The 22,005-nt window shown below is 45.6% G+C and overlaps 1 protein-coding gene across 1 annotated transcript in view; it reads left to right on the top strand.

Annotated features, from left to right (window-relative positions):
- OXCT1 (3-oxoacid CoA-transferase 1) overlaps nt 1–22,005 on the top strand; it is a 261,457-nt gene that overhangs the window by 95,003 nt on the left and 144,449 nt on the right. The window contains exons 8-9 of the mRNA XM_082251643.1: nt 3,472–3,579; nt 9,086–9,200. Of these exons, the coding sequence (XP_082107769.1) occupies nt 3,472–3,579; nt 9,086–9,200 (223 nt within the window). The remainder of the gene's footprint in view (nt 1–3,471; nt 3,580–9,085; nt 9,201–22,005) is intronic.

The following is a 22,005-nucleotide window of genomic DNA, read 5'->3' as shown; positions in this document are numbered from 1 at the left end:
TGTGAACGTGCAATCTAAAGTCCAAATAACTTTTTTTTTTTTCTCCTCAGTTTATCACTTTTGGGGTTTTCTAGTAAGGGTAGCGCACAATTACATCAGCTTTAGTCTCTCTGCTGATAGGTACCCTGAGCATTGGGGGAATCCTTTAGTGGTGCCAAAAGATCTTTTTGTACTGCGAAGTCTTCCTTTTCTCTATGGAGCCTCAGGATCACATATCCCCCACTGACTGCCCTCATGGAGGTGGCAGGCCCCTCAGAACCCCAGCTTTTCATGGTTGCGCTGATGGCACTCTATCTACCGTCCTTAGTAGTATCCTGGATGGAAGTGGTAAGTGGGCAAAGGCCCAGGAGGAGGCGTCCCCAGCCTCCCCCCCCCCCCCCCCCCTGTTCTGTCTTGTCTCCTCTGATTCTGAACCTGATGCTGCCGTGGATGTGGCTCATCCAGGGGGGCTTGATATCACACCCCCAGATCCGTCCGATAGCGAGGATGATGCATTCATGGTCAAAGCAGCAAGTGACAAAGCGCTAGTGAACTAGTAGCACTTGTTACTGCAGCTTGTGAAACTTGAAAAATGGAGTATACGGATGATGTAGCCACTCCAAAGGTGTTTCCTTATGTGCCTTATTTAGACAGGTTTACCTAGAAGGGAATGTTAATAACCAAAGTTACCCTTTTTTGGTCACCAAACATTTTGCAGTATGTTACCCTTTTGAGGAGTCCCTTTTTAAAATGGTGGACCCTCCTGTTTCCAGGTTTAATAAAGCCACCATGATCTCAGTACAGAGACCCGGCTGAAAGGAAAACCGAGGCAGGGGCATGCAACATTTTTACTATGGCTGGTTCAGCATTGTGGACAATTTTTAGGAATTATATATTTAATTAAAGGGGATATCCCTTACTAAGTGGTTTGCTGTATATTTTGACATTTTATTTTTTTCACACAAGTTATTTGCACAATATTTATTTGCACTCAGGTTATTTGGCATATAGTGACTTTTTTATTATTGTACTTGCACCTCCACAGTGTGGACAGCACCAATTTTGGATTTACACTAGTTATATGTATGCACTGCATAGGTACTGTAAAATCATTTGCACAACTTTCATCAATTTATTTTGTATTTTTATGCATTTGAATTTTGTAATTTGCACAGGGTCTCATTTTTAGATAGGGGACCATACACTATTTACATAAGGTGACATTTGCACATATTTAATATAAGCAGCGCCAACACCCATTTTCATTCAGCACACTTCTTTTTAGACGCCACCTTAGGTGGTTAGTTGTAGTGGGGGCAGCAGCCAGACCTTTATACTCACCATAGATCCATAGTGTGGAATTACATATACATTTCTTTCAATCTTCAGGAACCACAGGCTGTGATTCAGCGGCTGCTGTCAGGCATTTCTCTCTTCCGACTTGCATACAGGTATTGGATCTGGTGGTATCCACCTTTAAGACAGTTCTGTTTGCACAGTCCTGCATGAAGCGGGTTTGGCCCCTCATGGTGAGGTCACGGGTTCTTCTGGTAGATGCCGCAGGCATCCTAGGGGCACAGTAAGGCCAGTATCCTCCTTGGCTCAAGCTTCTTCCGCAATTCATGCAAGCAATCCAGGGGCACGAGTCTTCCAATCGGTTTGCTGGCAGTAAATGTCCCCTGGGAGCTACCCTCAGAAGACCAGTTGTCCCAAGCGCTGATCTTCCATCCTGCTTTAGTCGCTGGTTTTAATGGCTTGGCAATTGAAAGCCAGGTACTGAGGGATAGTTTTTTCTGGATCAGTGATCCCTACTATGGTGAAGACGAAATAGTCGTCTTGCAAGATATACCGTCGTATGTGGAAAGCGTACGTTTCTTAGTGTGAGTCAATTGGCGCTCACTCTCGATCCTTTTCTCTGGCTCTACTTTCATTTGAGTGAGGACATTATGTTGCCTGCCTTGTGTCCTAAACCAGCTCATCCCATTGCATACTTTGGCTATGGATCAGGCTATTCGGATCAGGCTATTCGGGTGTATCTTGCAGCTACGGAGTCCTTCTGGAGGTCAGACTTGCTTTTTATGGTTACAGACGGACCAACATAAGGGCTGGCTGCTTCTTCGGCTACCTTCTCCAGATAGATCAGACAGATGGTGACTCAAGCCTATTTCATTAAAGGTCAGGTTCCACTCTTCCATGTCACAACGCATTCTACTCGGGCGCTAAATACTTCTTGGGCCTTCCATCATCGACCATTAATATCTCAAGTTTGCAAGGAGGCCACTCGGTTGTCGGTGCACACGTTCACAAAATTCCACAAAGATCAGATCTTTTGGCATCTGAGGATGCTTCTTTTGGCCGCAAGGTTTTGCAGTCTGCTGTTTAGGGGGGACTGTTCCCTCTTGAGGGTTTTAAATTTTTTTTTTTCAGATGGGGCTACTGTGTCCTGATTAGGGCTGTTATGTTTAGTCTTGGGTTTTTTTCCCCCCAATCCCTCATTTTCTTTTTGGCACTGCTTTTAGCCATCCCAGTAGTTATGGATTTATGGAGCGTTGTCCGTCGAACAAAAGAAAATGGGATTTTTGTACTTGCCATAAAATCAATTTATCTGGTTTCAAACACAGTACCCACCCCGCTAAAGAGCTTTTGATGCTTCTAATGCTGCTTGCTACTAAACTGATTACCTAGAGCAGAGCGAGAGAGGGGGGGGGGGGTTTATATACTAGCTAAAGGACGGCCATTGGGCCTAGCCAAGTGTGGTGTTCTTGCCCAGTCCTACTCCTGGAGGAGGCAATATAACCAGTAGTTATGATTTGTGGAGTGCTGTGTCCGTCAAACTCAGAGAAATGGATTTTACGAGTATTTTTATGATCTACATGCTTTTCATGATCTACATGCTTGTTCTAGGTTTGTAGAATTGAAGGCAAAGACTGCTAAAGGCAGAAACTGCTGACATTCTGAAAAAGCATGTTGCCCAACAATGGCGTCCTTTGAATTTTTTTTCATGCACTGGTTTGCAATGGATTGTGTATTTAACTGAGGTGCACATTATGTGTTAATTTTAAATGGCACCCCAGCTCACAAAGTCAACACCACACGGCCACACATGATTTCAGCATGCCACAATGCATAGTAACACAGCACTGTGTTGCACTTTACATTAAAAAAAAAAAAGAAAAAGTTGCATGTTATATGGATTTCAAAAGCAAGGACCTTCCTTGGTAACCTACACCACTTAGTGATGTGCCCTTACGTCTAAAGCTCGGGCTCGATGGAGCCCATGTAATTTTCTTCTAATGGGTCACTATTACCATAGTAATTTAAAAGGTTTGAGACCTTACTACACCCAGGCCTTAAATTTAATTGTGGGCGATGAACAATCCAAATATTTTTTACTGTTCAAAAAGCATTACCAGTAGGTTTGTCTGTACCTAAGCTTGCATTCCTATTTTAGATTTCCATTTTTTTTTTTTTTTTTTTTCCCCCACAAAACAGGTTGAAGAAATTGTTGAAACCGGATCCTTTGCACCAGAAGACATCCACATTCCCAGTATTTATGTTGATAGAATTATTCAAGGCGAGAGCTATCAGAAGAAAATAGAGGTACAACATTTTGCTGGTCTGCTTGTGTAAAAATACATTTTTGGATAAAGTTTGTATTTCCCAAGTAATTTTCTCCTACATTTTAAACAGACCACAAACACCAGAAGCTAATATAAATGTAGCCCAACAGTGGATTTTTTTTTTTTTTCTGCTTCTATGGAAATAGGCAGAAACCAACACAATGGATAAACTGTGGCTGAAAGTTTATGGGCACCTTGACCATCATATCTACCCTATATGGAAGAATGTATGTGGATACCCCTTTTAATTGTTAGGGGTTTCCATGGATTAGGTGCTTCCAGCCTTATGGCGACAGGTTAGGGAAGGCCTTTTTCTGTTCTGCATGACTGTGCCTAAACACAGCTCTGTTAAGACCTTGTTTTGTGAGATCTATGTGAATATAGGAAATATAGTAGCCTGTACAGCCCTGACCTCAACTCCTACAGAACATTTTCAGCTGTGAATTGCAACACCAAGTCTACACATTCCAAAAGGGAGTGCCTGACCTCAAAAATACTCCTTAGACTAAAGTCTAGTAGTGAGCCTTCATAGAAGAGGCTGTTGGAATTCAAAGGGGTCCATGACAATGGTTTTAGTATTAGATTTTCAACCAGCTTGTATAGGTGTTATGGTCAGGGGTCCACAAAATGTCTGGCCAGGTAGTGCTAGTTTCCAAGCATGAGCTATCCGCCCATTGCTGATACTGCTAGCAGGGACTGATTTTGAGTGGCCACTGGGCCACTCAGAGCAAGTGTACCCAATCCCTACTGCACCCTCTACCACATCTATTCGAAAACCTAGACAATGCCTATACCACATTACACTGAAGTAGATCTACCTTACACCTTTGCCAAGACCATATCTTATCTATAATGCACTCACAATATATTGCATGTTCGTTCAGTGCAGAGACACTCTTAAAGGCCCCCCAAAGATAGCTGGCAGAAGAATATTCCAAAGGACTACTCCTCTTGTAATTTTGCAAGTCTCCTTTTGTTCGCCTGACCCCTCTGCTACTATCTTTATTTTCTTTTGGACAGTGCATACCCAGTCAGTCTAGGCCTAGCATTTCTACCATAAATGCACTCTGGCAGTGTAATTCCAGTAGATTAAACTTTTACTACTGCACACTGCTGCATTTGAGGTGGCATCGCTAAAGCTTATCCTGATCCGGATGCCAAGGGGTTGATTTACTAAAATTGGAGAGTGCTAAATCTGGTGCAGCTCCTGCATAGAAACCAATGTGCTTCAATTTTTTTTTTTTGGTCAAAGTTTAATTGAAAAAGCTGAAGTTAGAAGCTGGCAACCATGTGCAGCTGCAGCAGATTTTGCACTATTTAATTTTAATAAATCAACCTCCAAATGTCATCTTATTCCTAGTTCTTACTGTTAATTACTTTGTATGCTGAATTGTGTTATTACCATTGTTAATCCATTTATGCTTGCCTAGTTACCAACCATATTGGGTGACCATATACGAAGTTTGCCTTTTCTACCTGGTTTGGTACCGGTTTTCCCTGATATGGCACTACTACTTGGCACGAAGTATTGCCTCAAATAATTTTCCTGTGATATTGTATGGTTCTCAACTCAACCTGGTGTGTTTAAAGGGGCTGAGGCTTTTTGGAAAAGGTCGCGCAGAGGATCCATCCTAATCTGCAGCACCTACAGGGGTAGAGCTACACCTCAATGACTGATCTTGTATTGGCACATTAAGGACAAGTGTAGAATAGCTGGGGGAAACTTCTCTGGCCCCTCATTTTGGTTTTGTCTTCCACTCAAGCATTTTGCTCTAGTACTTCAATATTAGTTTTTTTACTAAACCCAAAACCGCGACATGCACAGACTTAAATCACAAGTACACATCAGTCATCGGAAAGAAATGTCCTTCATTACACGACAAGAAAACTTGACACTGCTAGCAAAGAATAATGAACCGCTCATATTTAAAATCGTATGTGTGCATATAATATTTTTACCTTTCTCCTTTGCCACTCACTTTTTCCGTTGCTGAGATATTTTGCTTGTAATTTTTAATTACTTCACCTCCGCATGCTCCGTTCATTCACATTTTCCGGCAAGTTATTGCTGCTGTCGGAATAATGCAGGGTCTCACACCGGGGCTGCGTCATTTCCTTTACTAGACATCAGCGCCATGCTCTCTCGCGAGACTCCGTCCGTCCCCATTCAGGCATTCCTCCACTACCCCATGCGACTTACAACGTCAAAGGGGAGTGATGGTGGAGAGAGCCAAAGATGCGAGGAGAAACTGCGGCTAGTGCGCATGCGCGGGATTTCTTAACAGACCGAACACTGAGGGCAGAAATGCATCACAGAGAAGAACAGGGAAACAGTAAGGATGGCGGCGCTATACATGAACAAAAATGCCGCAGACCGTGATCAATAAGATGTTGTTGTAAGGATGATTTTTTTATCATATGTTTTACAGGCTATGTGATTAACAATGACTTATTACAGGCTTTAAATTGAGAAAAAAAGGTCTGACGAGTATACTACCGCTTTAAGCTTTGCCAAAAAACCTGGACGCTGATTTTCTGCAGAGCTAAAGCAGATTTTGCACGCTTAACCGATTCCGGACCCCCCACCGCATATATACTGCGGCAGGCTGGCCCTCCTGCGCGAAGCGACATAGGGCTACATCGTCGCGTGCCTGCAGTAGGGGGGCTGGCGCGCGGCATGCTCCTGCCCCCCACTCAGCAGCGGATACTCCAATTGCCTCCTGGCACACGTGATCGCTCTCCGCTGAGAGAAGAAAGGTCAGCTGTTGTAAACACAGCTGGCCATTCTTCGCTCTGGAAGGATCAGAGCTCCTGTGGTCTTCTATATAGGGTCACAGGTCTCTGTGATCATTTCACAAGCCCCTCCCCCAGTTGGAATCACTCCCCTAGGCTCACATTTACCCCTTGATCACCCAGTGTTAACCCCTTCCCTGCCAGTGTCATTATTACAGTAACTGTGCAATACCAGTGCTAAAACAAATTCTTGCAAAATAATGCATGAGCAATAACAGTGCTAAACGAATTATTTCATGACAAATAGCCAATAGAAAGTGCAGAGTGCAAAGTTCAAGTGACGTATTGCTATAATATAAAAAATATAATAGACTAGTTCAAAATTAATAGTGCAAAATATCCACTACTAGGGATACTTGATCATATGCTGGTGCGATTTGATCAGTCTACTAGTGACTTTTTAGCATGCAAAGAGTCACTCAAGTGACTTTAGTCCATATAGTGGAGTATCGGGGATGGATAAGAAATCCAAGTGGGGGTACACAATATCCGGGTGTTTCCAGCGCGTGATCCTTTGTGAGCTAGGTGACAATATTACATACTCACCAGAGGTAGGTGGGTCACACAGACCCTATGGTCTTTTTTTGGTATATAAAGATATGGCCACTCCTTCACCTCCTTCCTCAGTTGGGAGTTTCTGGATCTTTTGCTTGGAAATCCCTTAGGGCTTCAGGGGGGTTAATGCTTCACTTAGTTTCTCCTGGATCCGTAGCTCCAAAAACGGGGATCTATCCCAGTATCTCAGTTTGGAGGTATAAGAGACAGGAAGCCAAACATAGCGTGATAACTTTTTTTTTTTTTTTTTATTAAAATATTCAAAAACAAGTAAAAAATGGATCCTTACATTTGTTGGTGCTATCCAAGCACAGATAAGAGGGCTCAATGTGCTGTGTGAAAGCCGCTAAGTCTGTCAGCTGACAGATGCATGTATTAGGGCTTCACAATGACCAGAGGTAGAACGGTGATCGGCGTGCATTCCACCGATATCCGGATGTGACATCGTGAAGTCAGGCTAAGACCACAACGCATTTCGCAATCAACTATGCGTCATGAGGAAGTCTCCATTTTTTTACTTGTTTTTGAATATTTTAATAAAACGGTATCACGCTATGTTTGGCTTCCTCTCTTATACCTCCAAACTGAGATACCGGGATAGATCCCCATTTTTGGAGCTACTGATCGAGGAGAAATTAAGTGAAGCATTAACCCCCTGAAGCCCTAAGGGATTTCCAAGCAAAAGATCCAGAAACTCCAACTGAGGAAGGAGGTGGAGTGGCCATATCTTTATATATCAAAAAAGCCCATAGGGTCTGTGTGACCCATTTACCTCTGGTGGGCATTTAATATTGTCACCTAGCTCACAAAGGATCACGCGCTGGAAACGCTTGGATTTCTTATCCATCCCTGATACTCTACTATATGGACTAAAAAGTCACTTGAGTGACTCTTTGCATGCTAAAAAGTCACTAGTATACTGATCAAATTGCACCAGCCACCTATAGGCACTAGCATATGATCACAAGTGTCACTAGTAGTGGATATTTTGCACTATTCATTTTGAATTAGTCTATTATATTTTTTACATTATAGCAATACGTCACTTGAATTTTGCACTCTGCACTTTCTATTGGTTATTTGTCATGAAATAATTTGTTTAGCACTGTTATTGCTCGTGCATTATTTTGCAAGAATTTGTTTTATCACTGGTATTGCAGTCACTTTATCACATACTGCACGTTCTATAGACACGTTGCAAATATTTTAATTGTCTTATTGTGATTTAATATTTGGTGATCTTTAGAATATTTGGTGATTTTATATTTAATACACATCGGTTTTAGTGAATATCAGCACCCTTACACTTTTTATATTCATATATTTTAATTGTCACATTTAAAACTCAAGAGGCAGCAGATAATGGGAATCAATTTTTTAATATCACCTTTAACCAAGCGCCTTCACACCCTTTTTATCTATTACAGTAACAGTGCATATTTTTAGCACGGATTACTGTAGTAGTGTCAATGTCAGGGGTCCAATCTGTCCGCCGCAATGTCGCAGTCCCGCTAAAAATCGCAGATCGCCCCCATTACTCGTAAAAAAAACAAAAGACAATGACCTAAATCTTTCATGTAGTTAGTAGACAGGATAACTTTTGCACAAACCAATCAAAATACGCTTATTGCAATTTTTTTTGTTTACCAAAAATATGTAGCAGAAAACAAATTGGCCTTAAATGTTACACTTCGATTTTAACTTTTTTTTTTTTTTTTTTTTTTTTTTTTTTTTTTTTTTTGGGAATGTTCTATAGCAGAAAGTGAAAAATGTGTGTTTTTTTTTTTTTCCCCTAGAATTGTCGGTCTTGTTTATAGCACAAAAAATAAATACCAATTTCAGAGGCAATCAAATGCCACTAAAAGAGAGCTCCATTTGTGGGGAAAAAAAAGGACATCAATTTTATTTGGGTACGACCGTGCAATTGTCCGTTAAAGTAACGCAGTCCCGAATCGCAAAATATGTCCTGGTCATTAAGGGGGGAAAAAATCTTCCGGTACAGAAGTGGTTTAGCTTTAGACCTCAACCTCACTGTGACCAAAAATAATTTTTTTAAAAGAATGTTTTTACATAATTTGTCTTTTGTCAGATGTTGCATATGAGTGATCTGTGTGGGTTTTTTTTTTTTTTTTTCTTAGAGACTAACACTAAGGAAATCTGAGAACTCCAAATCTAAACCCAAAAAGGAATCTGATCTTGTAAGAGAAAAAATTATCCGGCGTGCTGCACTGGAGTTCCAGGATGGAATGTATGGTATCCATTTTAGCACAAAAAGGCTCAGTATAGCGAAGTCTTATAGTTACTTAAGCTGTTTTGCTCTTGGAAAACTTTTTAATTCTGATTAATTTGTTGCTAAAGTGAACGAGCAAAGCATGGTAGGAAATATAAATTGTATTTGAATGTAGATCAAGAAACTGAACTTTTGTTTTAACCCAGTTACCCAAAACCGTTACATTCAAGGTATGTCACATTATCTTGTGCTCTTAACCAAATGGCCAAGCCATCACATGACTGGTCTCATAACTGATTAGATGTTCAGCACCATGGCAACTGCAGGTCAAACAAAGGCTAAGATGGCAACTTCCTTGGCTGTGAAGGATTGAAGGGTTTACTTTTGCTTTAAAGGGGCTTGTGTTCCATTGAGATCTAAAAGTCCCTCTCCTGCAGTTGCAGATGAGTCTTGTAGGCTTTATTTCTACAGGTCCCTTTGAATGGATCTTTGTATAAATGATGCACCTGACTGGGCAGAGCAATGCACACCCACGCTAAATTTAAAAAAAAATGTAATAAAAAAGGGGAAAAGGTGGGATCAGGGGTCAGCCCCCATGATTCAGATAAGGGAGGCCACAGTTTGAGGAGCTGGGGAATGTGATTGTTTTGACATAACTGACATAATCGAATAGTTGACCATTATTTTTATAATCCATTCGTTGGCCAGCCGATTAGAACACATTATTGGCTTATGTATCGGGGAAATAAAGTGCAGCACACACAGCTCAGTACACCGTCCCTACATGTCAGTAAGTGCCTGAGAACTTTGAATGTGAGGAGCAATGCCTCATGGGACATGCAGTCCTAAAGCAGGACAGGTAAGGGATTTTTATAGTGATTCTAAAGTCAGAAGTTTTGTTTTTTACCTTGGGGGGGGGGGGGGGGGGCTCTATACTTTGCAGTAATATATTCTATTTTAATAATCTCTTTTAGTCATCGACGGACACAGCTCCTTATATTGACAGTTGGGTTATACTGCCCCCTACAGGAGTAAGACACTGGGCAGGAAAAAAAAACTTGACTACGCTTATGGGGTAGTCCCAAGGGGTATACTCCCACTCTCAGCTATAGGCTTTCAGTTTTTTTTTTTTTTTTTTTTTTCCCCTGCCTAGTCAGGAGTAAGGACCTACTTCCTTGATGGGATCTCTGGTCCTGGCATTTTTTACTTTTAAATGGAATTTTTTTTTTCCTATCTTTTGTTCCTGTTGAGTCTATCAACTGCCGGATTGGGCGACGGCCTGGATAATCTAGATCCAGAGGGTCCCCCCCAGTCTTGACCAGTGAGCGGGAGCAGACCTCAGCTCCTCACTAGGTCAGCCGTGACATAGCCCCACTGGACGGGGCTGGCCTGAGCGTTAAATGTCTCATGAGGGGGCATACGACTTGGCCTCGGCCTGAGTCGCAGCAATCCACCTGGCCGACAGCCTCCCCTATTCTGATGGAGCGGTGGTCTGTCTGGAGCGGTGCCCATCCTATTCCTGGTATAGTGAGCAGCTGTCCCCCCTCTAACCCTGGAGGTTTTTGGGGTGGACATGTGCCCCTCCCTGGGATGGTCGTACCCCGGGTTCACCACTTGTCATGCAGCACCCCCCATCTGCCTACACCCCCCCAGTGGGGGGGTTATACCTTCTAGGTCGGTCTAGGGTGTTGAGCTGGTGATGAGGGCGGGGGAGCGCAGCGATCAACGTGGGAGGGAGCTGTACCTGATGGGACATTCCTGCCAGGGCCCCTCCTCCTGCTGGGCTCATGTTAGTTGTTCCTGGGGCCCCCCAGGGAGCCGTGTGGCGCCATTTTCTTAGGGCCTTTTTGTGCTGTGATCAGCGGCCATGTTTGTGTAGCCTCGGCGGTAATTTTTATTGTGGTTTCTCATTGAAAATAGCGGCAGCCATGTTTTTGACACTATAGGGACAGTGGTTTCGGCGGTGGGAGCCCCTCCTCATCCTCTAGTGCTAACTCCTGGATCATTCTCTTCCTGATCACTGCAGTCTGGTGCTGTAAGTGCCTGATCGGTGGTGGAAAGTCTTTTGGTGAGGTTTTCTCTCCCTCTTTCTGCTATAGCAGCGGTAGTGCTCTGTGCTGGACCCTGTAGTACCACCAGCGCGGTGGGGGTGCCTCTAGCAGTGTTATACACTGTGTGGCTCCCCCTCTTCTCTAATGGAGTCCCTGGAGCACATTTCATCACCTGATTTCCCTAAGGCTGCCGGGCCCTCCGGGTCCTACCAATCCATGACTGCACTGACGGTGGTCCTGGAGTCCTTCATGTCCAAGGTGGATTATGGTCCTGGGGAAACGGGCATCCCCTGCCTTCCCCCTGCCTCATCTGACTCATCGTTTTGGAGTCTTAACCTTCAGAAGTCTGCTGGACTATCTGGGTCTGTCTCTGGACTCTGCCTCAGCTAGTGTGTTTCTTCCTCCTGGAAAAACTCCAGAAAGTGCAGGAGGCAATCCAGCTTCTGTTGTCCAGCAGACGGACTTGCATGTGGGTGCTGGGCCTGATTGTGTCTACCTTCGAGGCGGTTCTGTTTGCAGAGAGCTCATGTGGAACTGTGCAAAGAGATCCTGGTGAAATGGAACAAGAATCCTCGGTCTTTAGCCAATCTGATCCTGTTGAGCCGGGGTGCGAGAGGGTCCCTGATCCGGTGGCTTCATTCTCTGGCACTTCGACACTTTCTCTCCTTATACTGGAAGGTTGTCAACAGGGATGCAAGCTTGTCTGGGTGGGGAGGGGTCATCGGCACAGATTGTGCTTAAGGTGTCTGGACTTTTCCTGAGTCTAGACGGACTATGAATGTACTGGAACTCCGAGGGATCAGACTGTCTGAATCATTGGACAGTTCCTTTTCAGGGGTGTCCAGTACGCATTTAATCGGACAATGCGACAGCCATGGCCTATGTCAATCACCAAGGGGGCACCAGAAGTGCCCTGGCGCCTCTGGAGGTAGCCGGTATTCAAAGGTGGGCAGAACAATTTGGTCCAGCCCTCTCCGCTGTACAAATTCCAGGGGTGGATAGTTGGCAAGCAGATTGCCTCTGTCGACAGGCGTTGGGCAAGGGGGAATGCTCTCTTCATCCGGAGCAGTTTCATCAGTTGGGGGGGGGGGGGGTTTACTCTCACCTCAACAGGAAGGGTACAGAGGTTTGGTTGTCCAAGAGTGGAGTGTGGTAGTGTGGAGGAGACGATGAACCATTTCTTTCTGCAGTGCCCCTTCAATATAAGTCTATAAGTGTGTTGGGCTCTGGGTATTCCTTTCCTTTCCCACTCAAGTTATGCGGAGTGGTCGTAGGGGTGTTTTTGAGACACATCGGTATTTTGATTTTGAGACACTTTTTCTAGTTCGCTTGGTAGTCCGTTACTTCACATGGAACGCACGGTGTCAGGTTTCTACTCGGAAAAAAGTCCTTCCTGTCGAGGTGGTGGTGCACAACATTCTGGGTGAGGTTGGGCAGATTCAGGGTCTTGAGAAGGACAGGTGGCAGCCTGGAGCCTGTGCTAAGGCATGGAGGAATGTCAGGTCCCCGTACCTGCTGTCTGTCAGTCTCTGGGTAGGTGGCTTTTCTTTTTGTCCTTTCACGTCCTCTAGATTTTATAAGATTGGATTTTTGGAAAAAGGCTGCATGCATGGGATAAATGTGTAATTGTTTCTTAGCCTGAGGGGGTGTTTAGGTGGAGGTTAGGGCTTTGAGTTTATTCATGATAGTAACAATTTTCTGTTTCTATGCAGATGTAAGCTATTTTTGTTTTATATATTGATTTTGTATATATGTAAATATGTTTTTATTATGCTTGTGAGATTTTTAATTAAAATCTTAGCGGTTTGGGGCACGGTCTCGGGATCCTCTAGCCTACGCCACAGACTCCTTAGTGGCTCCTTCAAGCCAGTATCGTCTAATTTACAGCTCCCTCCTCACTCCTCAATCTTCTGCCAAGACTTCTGTGCAGGATTGAGGAAGAAGGGATTCCGTTGAATGCCAGGTGCTGATGGATAGAGGAATGCCAGGTGTTGATGGATAGAGGTTTGTCTGAGTCTGTTATTGTTAAAAGCTAGGAAATCTACTTCTAGGAAGATACACAATCATATGTGGAGGACGTACATTGCATGGTATGAGTCTCTTGGGATTCACCCTCGCTCTTTGGCTGGCTCGAATCTTGCACTTCCTTCAAAAAACGGTTGAGCAGAAACTGGCCTTGAGTACTATCAAGGGTCAGGTGTCGGCCTTAGCGGTCTTCTTTCTATGGTCCTTGGCCACCTACTCCCTGGTGTGTACTTTTCTTCAGGGAGTTAGGCACTTGACCCCTCCAGTGCGGTCTCTGCAACCACCTTGGGGCCTCAATTTGGTGCCCAGTCCTCCAGAAGCCTCCTTTTTGAGAACAAAAGAATATGGGATTTTTGACTTACCGTAAAATCCTTTTTCTCTGATCATTGACGGCCACAGCACCCGCCCCTCTGGAGTTGTAATTCGTCTGAAACTGCTTGTAGCAAAACGGGATACCTGCAGCCAAGAGCATAGGCGTAGCCAGACTTTTTTTTTTTTTTTCTGCCTAGTGTCCTACTACTGTAGGGGGCAGTATAACCCAATGGTGAAGATCAGGAGCGGTTTCCGTCAATGAACACCAGAGAAATGAATTTTACAGCAAGTCAAAAATCCAATTTTTAGTTTTTTTTTTTTTTTTATAAGTAAATGCATAATTATGTGACACCTGCCTGCAAACAAAGCCTGCGTCATCCCCGCTGGAGGCTGCGTTGATCTTCACCAGTCTTTCTTCCGGGTCTGGACTTTGGCTGTGCTACTGGTCAGAGCCTCCTGACGTCGCTCTCGTGCATGCCCCTGGTCACAGCACGGGCAGCCATTCCTTCAGAGCGCATGCGCTGATGACATCTGCTGCATATAATGATCAATATCTCTTCTTTCACTGTTTAGGAGATATTTAAATACCTATAGATAAGCCATATTATAGGTACAAATGCTAAAAGTAAGTTCACCCCTTTTTTTATGGATAGTGTAGGACCCACCGATAATGGGGTACTTTGACGCAGTGGTGGGCTTGAGCACGATATGGCCATATGGTGGAACTAAATCCCCATTTTTATTTATGGATGGTCTCCATATTTGATAGTCATTTCTTTTGCATGGTTGCGCTATTCTTTTTTTTAATATATATGTAGATTGCTATCCTGTCCCCTCTCAAGCATCTTTTCTCCAGCGAAAATAAACATGGTGCTTGTAGTCGCTCCTTGTAATTGAGGTCCTCCAATCCCCTTATTAGTTTCATTGCCCTTCTTTGGACTCTCCTCAGCTCCAGCATATCCCTTCTGAGGACTGTTGATCAGAACTGGACAGAATACCCCGTTTATAAAGTGGCAGGTTTATAGTTTTGTTCATCTCTGGAGTATATCCTTTTTTTTTTTTTTTTATGGATGCTAGTATTCGGCCGGCTTTGGTAGCTTCAGCTTGGCATTGCATGCTGTTGCTTAGTCTATCTTCCACTAGGACCCTCGGGTCTTTCTCAATCTTTGATTCCCCTAGAGGTTCAGACCCCTACTAGGCGGGTGCGGGGATGCAGATCCATGGGACCAGCAGCCGTGATTGTCGCCGGGCACCCGCGATCACTCCCCGCTGAGAGGACTGTCAGCTGTTGTAAACACTGCTGACCGTTCTCTCTGAAATGATCAGAGCGCCGGTTATCCTTCTGTATAGGATCACAGGTCTCTATAATCATTTCACGAGTTCCCCCCCACCCCTCCCCACAGTTAAACACTCCCCTAGGCTCACAATTAACCCTTTGATCACCCCTAGGTTAACCCCTTCCCTGCCAGTGTCATTATTACAGTAACAGTACATATTTCTCTTGCGTCCTGACAGTTGCAACCCTTCCATATGTTCACTATTGGGCAATGGCACCCTCTGCAGGAGCAGGCTAGGTAGTGAAAACTTGATAAAGAGTTAAACAAAGACACACCTTTAGGGGGCTGTCCCTCTCGACATTACCCTCAGCCATTCAGTGCTGTTCAGTTTCTTGCTGCCTAGCTTAGGAGTAGGAATAGGTTTCCCTGCTGGGACTCTGGGACTCCTGTCTCAGTTTTTATTTTTCTTTGAAAAATGTTTTCATTCTACTATTTTTCCTCATTCACTATCGCTAGTTAGTCAGGGAGATCCTCCTGGAGAACTACAAGCGACAGCCGGGCTGGGCCTCTCAATGGATAATCTAGATCCTTATGGTGTCCCCGGCCTGGCCAGCGAGCGTGTGCAGGTTATTTTGTCCTCGGCATGACGGTGCCCTGACGGAGGGGGACGAGCCTGCGGAGAGATTTTTCTTCGGGAAGACTTAACTCTGGAACGCCCTGTGTCCACCCTTGGCTGACGGCACCCCCACTCTGGGTGGGAGGTGGTCCGTATCAGAGCGGAGCCCGTGGTCCATGGTATAAGTGATGCTACCCCCCCCCCCAGTGTCCCTGGGACAGCCATCGGGGGGGGGGGGGGGTGGTAATTTGGGCCCTCTCCATGGGGATGTCAGAACATGCAGTTTCTGGGGTGTCCCCTCTGGGCTGTCCCTGCTTCCTCATGGGGGCGTGGGGCTTTTTTACCTTGTTCTGGGGGGGCTTCATGAAGGATTCCCGCGGTGGCCAGGGTCCTGGGTTCCTGAGTATTCGGCGCCGGTTTTTCGGCCGCCATTTTGGGTGGGGCATGCCTGGCTTACTTAGTAAGGGCAGCAGCCATTTTTGCTGTTTGGCACCGGTTCTGGCGCCATCTTGGATGTGGGCAGATGTAAGGGCGGCGGCCATTTTCCCTGTGATTTTTATTCATTTTATTTTTTTTCCTATTGGCATTCGTTTTTGTGTGGCTCAGGGCGCAGTTCGGCCTCTTGTGGATGATGTCACTTCCTCCGTCCATCTTTGCTGCAGGGGTGAGCGGTTTGTTTCACATGTCTGTCATTTGGGGTTTTTTTTTTTTAATGCTTCTTGGGTGTTTTTTTTTTTTTTTTTTTGGGAAAACCACTGCTCCACTGTAAAGGGGAACTCCGGCGGCAGTTGCGGGATCAGCTTCTGTACCTGCAGCAAAATTGCTACTTTGGCGTCACAAATTATGTCTGTGCTGTTATGAACCGGCTGATGCCCTCTGTCTCTGATCAGAGCCTGATATGGTTGCCACGGACAACGTCCCCTCTGTGGGGTTCTAGTCCGCACACTCAGAAGGGGAAGTGGGGGAGTCCTCCGCCGCAGCGCGGTAACGCGCTTTACGTCAGGGATGCTTTGAATATTGATGAGCCCACCCAGTTGGGTAAGCGGGTTACCTTCGGGTCCTGCATAGCCCAAAAGAGTTTTCAGTATATCGTGACTGAACAGTGGCGACACTTGCTGGCGGTGCCTAAGCGTTTTTTTTTTTTTTAAATGCCGCTACCCTTTTGCGGTCCCAGTGTCCAATCGCTGGACGGTGTCACCTGTCCCTAGGGGCAACGTCCTTTTGGTGACTCCTTGGATGAGATTGTAAAGGGTCTTACAGGGGGTAAAGGTAACCTCATGCCCCAAGCCGCAAAGGTGGCCTTTTCGTGCCTCAGGGGCGCAGGACAAAGGTAACTTCTTCAAGGCCTCCGGCGGTAACAAGAAGCCCTGGTCTGGTAAGCCCAAGGCCGGTCAGTCCGGTGCTGCAGCCCAGTCTTCCTCCACCTGAAGGGACGCCCTCGCCCATTTTCAGGGGTGGGGGGACGTCTGTGTTGCTTTTAGGAATCCTGGTTGTCCCGAATTAGGGACAAGTGGCTTCACGAACTGATTCGTTCAGGGCACAAGATCAAATTTCGATCTCGCCCCACAGACAGGTTCTTTCCATCAAATCTGTCTTTCTCCCGATCGTTTAAGAGATCTCAAGGGGACTGTGCAAGTTCTTCTTGCTCAAGGAGTTGCTGTACCGGTTCCTCAGCGGGACGGGTTTTGCGGGTTCTATTCAAACCTGTTCACGGTGCCCAGAAAAGAGGGCAAAGTGCGTCCGATTCTGGACCTTGAGTCTCTGAACCGCCTTGTGCAGGTGCCGAAGTTCTGGATGGAAAGCCATCCAGTCGGTGGTAGCGTCTGAGTCAGGGGGATTTTCTGGCCTCCATCGTCTTAAAGGATGCGTATCTGCACATCCCTATCTACGAGGGTCATCCGCTGCATTCCTACTTCGCAGTGGCAGAGGACCACATTCAGTTTGTGGCATTGCCCTTTGGTCTAGTTTTGGCTCCGATGCTGGCTCTGCTGTGCAAGAGGGGGATTGCCATCCTCGGTTATCTGGCCGACCTCCTGTTGAGGGCAAGCTCTTGTGCCACTCTGTCGAGCGATCTGATGGTCACGGCTCAGACACTCCAGGAGTTTGGGTGGATCATCCATTTCCAGAAGTTCCGACGCTGACCCCGTCAGTCTGCCTGTATATTACCTGGGCATGGTCTTGGACTCCGCTCAGGCGTAAAGGTTTTCTCCCGGAGGAAAAAACTGACTTTGCAGGGCGAGATCAGGTCCCTCTGGGACAAGGATCTCTGCTCCCTACGGCCCTGCATGAGGTCCCTGGGGCTGATAGTTTTGGCCTTCGAGGCGATCCCATTTGCTCAGTTTCACACGTGCTCTGCAAGCAGAGCTTCTTGCCAAGTGGAACAAGGATCCTCAGTCACTGGACAGGAGGATATGTTTAAGCCGCTTCACGAGGTCGAAGCTTTCGTGGTGGCTCCTATCTCCCGCTCTGAACCAGGGCACATCCTTTTCTGCCTCCTGTTGTGGACGGTGATCTGCAGGGATGCCAGCCTGTCGGGCTGGGGTGGAGAGCTGGACACCCTGTGTACCCAGTGGGGGGGCGTGGTCAGCGGAGGAATCCTCCTTACCGATAAATGTCCGGGAGCTCAGGGCGATCACGCTGCCTGTTCCATTGGGCGACTGGGTTGCACGGTTGGTGTTCGAACGGACAATGCCATGGCTGTGGTTTATATCGGATCACCAAGGGGGCACCAAGAGTGCTGGGCGGCCAAGGTAGTGGCCGAGGTCCTGATTTGGGCCGAGGCGCATGTTCTTGCTATCTCCGCTGTTCACGTTTCTGGAGTGGAGAACTGGCAGACGGACTATCTGAGTAGTCAGTCCTTGGATCATGGGGAATGGTCCCTGCATCCGGAGGTGTTTCGCCTCCTGTGTGCCCCATGGGGGACTCCGGACGCGGATCTGTTCGCATCCCGTCTCAACAAAAAGGTGGGAAGGTTCGTGGCCAGGGTCTGAGATCTCTGGCGGACGCGTTGGTGCCCTGGCACCGGTATCGGCTGATCTATGCCTTTCCTCTGATTCAACGGTTGGCCAGGTTCCTCCGCAGGTTGGCGCTGGTACGGGTGCCGGTAATTTTGGTAGCTTCAGCCGCGTCGGTCTTGGTATGCAGACCTCGTACAGATGGTCTTCGTGCTTCCCTGGCGACTGCCTCTGTGAGAAGATCTGCTGTTTCAAGAGCCGATCTTCCATCCTGCTTTACAGTCTCTGGCTTGAACGGTGTGACTGTTGGAAGCCAGGTGTTGAGAGACAGAGGTCTCTGTTTGCTGTCCTTCCTACCTTGCTGAGAGATCTGAAGGCTACCTCCCCAGGAAGATTTACCATCATGCCTGGAAGGTGTGCTTTGCCTGGTGTGCGTCGCAAGGGTTTTTATCCTTGCTCCTTTTTCAAGGGGGAGGGTTTTGGCCTTCCTGCAGGAAGGTGTGGAACCGCGTTTGGCGCTGGGCATGCTCAAAGGTCAGTTGTCAGCCTTAGCCTTTTTCTTCCAGCGTCCCTTGGCGACTACTTACTTTGATTTGCATGTTCAAGGTGCGCATTGTCTGGCTCCCCCGCGGAGGGCTCCTTCGCCTCCGTGGAATCTGGATTTGGTTTTTGTCCGGTTTGCAAGGGCCTCCCTTTGAGAACATCAGAGAAGTAGCTCTGCCTGTTTTGTCCCAGAAAGTTGCCTTTGTGATTTGGATCAGAAAGTGTCTGATTTGGCGGCTCTGTCCTGCCGTTCACCTGATCTGGTTGTTCATAGGGGTAAAGCAGTCCTGCGACCAAATCAGTCTTTTCTCCCTAAGGTGGAGTCGGCCTTCCACCTCAACTAAGATGTTGTGTTGCGTTCGCTTTCTGCGTAGCCAAAGCATCCCAAGGCTTTGTCTTGCATTCTTTGGATGTGGTTAGGGCGATCATTTTTTACCTGTCTGCCATAAAGTCTTTTAGGAAGTCTGATTCCATGTTTGTCCTTCCCGAGGGACCTGGGAAAAGTTTGGCTGCGCCCGCTGCAAGCATTTCTAAATGGATCAGACAGACTACTGTTCAGGCCTATTCACTAAAGGGTCAGGTGCCTCCTTTCCCTGTGAGGGCGCGTTCTACTAGAGCTGTGAGAGCCTCTTGGGCTTTTTTGCCATCAGGCTTCTGTGGCTTGGGTGTGTAATGTGGCGAACTGGTCGTTTGTGCACACTTTTGCAAAATTCTACAAGTTGAGACGTGCTGGCATCCTCGGGTGCTTCCTCTTTTGAGTGCTGCGGTCTTTTTTTTTTTTTTTTTTTTTCTGTATTGTTTCTGGGGTTGGCTCCTGTTGAGCTTCTGTTCAGTTTTTTTTTTTTTTTTTTTTTTTTTTTCTGGCTGCACTGCTTTGGGACATCCCAATAGTGAAGAACATATGAAAGGGCTGTGACTGTCAGAGGACGTAAGAAAATATAATTTTTGTAAGAACTTACCGTAAAATTCTTGTGAGTCCTCTGACAGTCGCAGCCCCCACCCCTCTATTTTGGGGTTTGTTGTCTTCCTATACTGCTTGCTACCAAATGGAAGAGCAGCACTGAATGGCTGAGGGTAATGTCGAGAGGGACAGCACATAAGGAAGGGCTGCGACTGTCAGGAATTTTACGGTAAGTTCTTACAAAAATTCTATTTTCAGCACTGATTACTGTAGCAATGTCACTGGTCCCCAAGTGTCAAATGTCAGTTAGGGGTCAGATCTGTCTGCCGCAATGTCGCAGTCCAGCCAAAAATCACAGATCGCTGCCATTACTAGTAAAAAAAAAAAAATAAAAATGACATCTTTCCCCTAGTTTGTAGACCCGATAACTTTTGCGCAAACCAATAAATACTTTTTTTTTTTTTTTTTTGTTTATAGCGCAACGAAAAAAAAAAAAATTCCAGAGGTGATCAAATACCACCAAAAGAAAGCTCTATTTTGTGGGGGGAAAAAGGACATCAATTTTTATTTTGGTACAGTGTTGCACAACCGTGCCATTTTCCGTTAAAGTAACGCAGTGCCGAATCGCAAAAAAATGGCCTAATCATTAGGGGGCAAATCCTTTCGGTCCAGAACTGGTTAATCAACCATCGGCCAACTATTCGATTATGAAAATAGTTGCAGCCCTTCATGTCGGTAAGTACCTGAGAACTTGTCATTGAGACAGAAGAGACATGTCCCACATGGCATTGCTCCTCAGAGTGGCTTAGATATTTTGTTTCCTAACCATATATCTGGTTATTTACCACTGCATAAAAACTAAATTATACACCACGTTGTTTTGAGGGTTTTTAACCGATTTAGTTGGATTGTTTTGTTCTATTATGAATATAACCGTTGCAGCCCTACTGTTCAAGTTTTCATTCTGTACCAAAATTCTTCCATTCACTGGCCATGCTCGTGCAGTAAATATTTATACACCCAGCTCCCCTCCTAAGGAAAAACATTCATGACGTAGTCCCATATGAAATGTCGGTAAGCCTAGTCCTAAAGCATGTCTGTCTTGTGTATGCATTCCAGACAGTCTTCTCAACTGTTGGGGTCCTAAACATGGGTACTACAAAGTACAGCATTCAGCCCTATCTGGGCCCTACAGCGTGCAGTAGGGCTTGACTCTGCACCTCTCCCTTCCGGCACACTAAAACTGTGACATGTATACACTGAAGCTAGATGGCCCCATGTGCAAGAGACCTTTTAATCTTTTATATTGTTGGGTTGTAAGCTTTTATGTGCAGGGCCCTCTTAGCCAGTATGTCTTTTTTTATTGTAATGGTACTGTCTCCCTTTTATATTTTGTAAAGCACTGCAGATGCATTATAAAAGGAGACATCCTTTAAGTACTGTAATATAACAGCAGATGTTCAGAAATGCATACAGGAATTCAGTACCCAGGATGGAATTATGTCTAAAGGACAGAGCAAAAAGAACCTAACAATTTGGGGGTGTAGGACCCTCTGGTCCTGCTGATGCAAAGCTCTGTCCCCTTGTCCTATTCAGACCCTTTTCCTACTGTGCTGTTTGTTGCAGTAAGTTTTTTTTTTTTTTTTTTTTTTTTTTTTTGTGTGTGAGATGCTATTGCAGGTTTGGCAATAAAGGAATACAATTCAATTGATTTAGGCCATGCCAATAGCTAAAATTTTTAAGTAGGTTTACAATTGGAAGAACTATAGCTTGCAATCGAAAGAACTATGGCGATTTTGGGCATGTTGAATGCCTGTGGTTTATCACCTAATAGCTCTTACAACACTAAAGCTTTTACACCACTTAATAGGATTATATCGCTGATCGTTAACTTCCAATCTGTTTATTTATTTATTTTTTTTCTTCTTTAAATGGAGACTCGGGGACAATAGGAGGGTGCAGTAATGTTTGGGCAATGCATAAAAACCCTCAAAGGCTCTCCAAAATCCCGTATGTCCCGCTAGATTAGCTTGCACATAGACAGTTGTTCAAAAGTGATGTGTTGCATACTCCGTTAAAGAGTAGGAAGCTTTCTATGACAGCGAAATTGACAGAGAAGGAGTTATCTGTGAAGAAAGCGTGATTTCCC

The sequence above is a fragment of the Pelophylax lessonae genome (assembly GCF_965119305.1).
Source record: "Pelophylax lessonae genome assembly, chromosome: 1".
In the NCBI taxonomy this organism is placed as follows: domain Eukaryota; kingdom Metazoa; phylum Chordata; class Amphibia; order Anura; family Ranidae; genus Pelophylax; species Pelophylax lessonae.
The sequence above is the reverse complement of the archived record's forward strand: the minus strand, read 5'-3'. Positions and strand labels throughout refer to the sequence as shown.